Below are 851 nucleotides of genomic sequence, written 5' to 3'. Positions count from 1 at the left end.
AAATTGTTAACAAATGGCACTCAAAAAAAGGACAAATTGGTGGATTGCATTGAGCTATTGAAAAATATGGTAGCAGCTAACATGTTGGATAAGCTCCCTTTATTTGTCAGCTCAAATATGTCCAAGATACCTAATTTCGAAAAATGTTTTCAAATAAATTTTGAAATATTGAAAAACGAAGTTAGAGACATGTTGAACAAACAACATGTTAATATCTCAGCTTTCATAGAAAAGTGCAGCGAAGAATTTGCCGCGCTGAAAGGGAAAACAAACTATGTAGAGTGCAATTTAAAAGGTATAAAAAATCGTAACGACTGTAATAATGAAAATTTGAAATTGAATACAGCTGCAAATAATGATTTGATGCAAAAACCAATTTTATGGTCTGATGCAGTTAAAATACCAGCTGAGGTAAATGTGCTGCCACTTACAGATAAAATACCAGTTGAGGTAGATGCATCACCATTCACTGTTGTAAACAGACCGAGGAAAAGCAAAAAAAAAAATATTCCTGAAATGAAGAGTGATGAAAATATCGTTAACACCGAAACTGGAAAAAAGAAAAAAGGTGTCAAAAAGATAATTGGAAACAAAGATAGTGAAGATTGTAAACTGAAGGCGAATAAGATTTTGATTAAAAAATCTTTCTTTTCAGTAAGTAACGTGATGAAGTGTCACAGAGATGATGTAGTTGAATATCTAAAGTCAAATGATATTAATGTGTTATCGTGTTACCCAGTGCTGAAGCGTTCAGAAATGGCAAACGATAGCACACCTGATATTGAAAATGAGCATTCAACAATGTTTCGAGTTTGTGTAGAATAGTTGTGACAGCCAATAAAATGAAAAAT

The 851-nt window shown here is 32.4% G+C and overlaps 1 protein-coding gene across 1 annotated transcript; it reads left to right on the top strand.

The window, feature by feature from the left end:
- Positions 1-66: 66 nt before the first annotated feature.
- Positions 67-825, top strand: HELRODRAFT_184552 (hypothetical protein; the record flags this gene model as incomplete). The annotated part of the gene is made up of 1 exon (XM_009012371.1): positions 67-825. One exon carries the CDS (start codon positions 67-69, stop codon positions 823-825), a length of 759 nt encoding a protein of 252 aa, XP_009010619.1.
- Between the last annotated feature and the right edge of the window lie 26 nt (positions 826-851).

The sequence above is a fragment of the Helobdella robusta genome (assembly GCF_000326865.2).
Source record: "Helobdella robusta unplaced genomic scaffold HELROscaffold_1048, whole genome shotgun sequence".
Lineage (NCBI taxonomy): Eukaryota > Metazoa > Annelida > Clitellata > Rhynchobdellida > Glossiphoniidae > Helobdella > Helobdella robusta.
The sequence above is the reverse complement of the archived record's forward strand: the minus strand, read 5'-3'. Positions and strand labels throughout refer to the sequence as shown.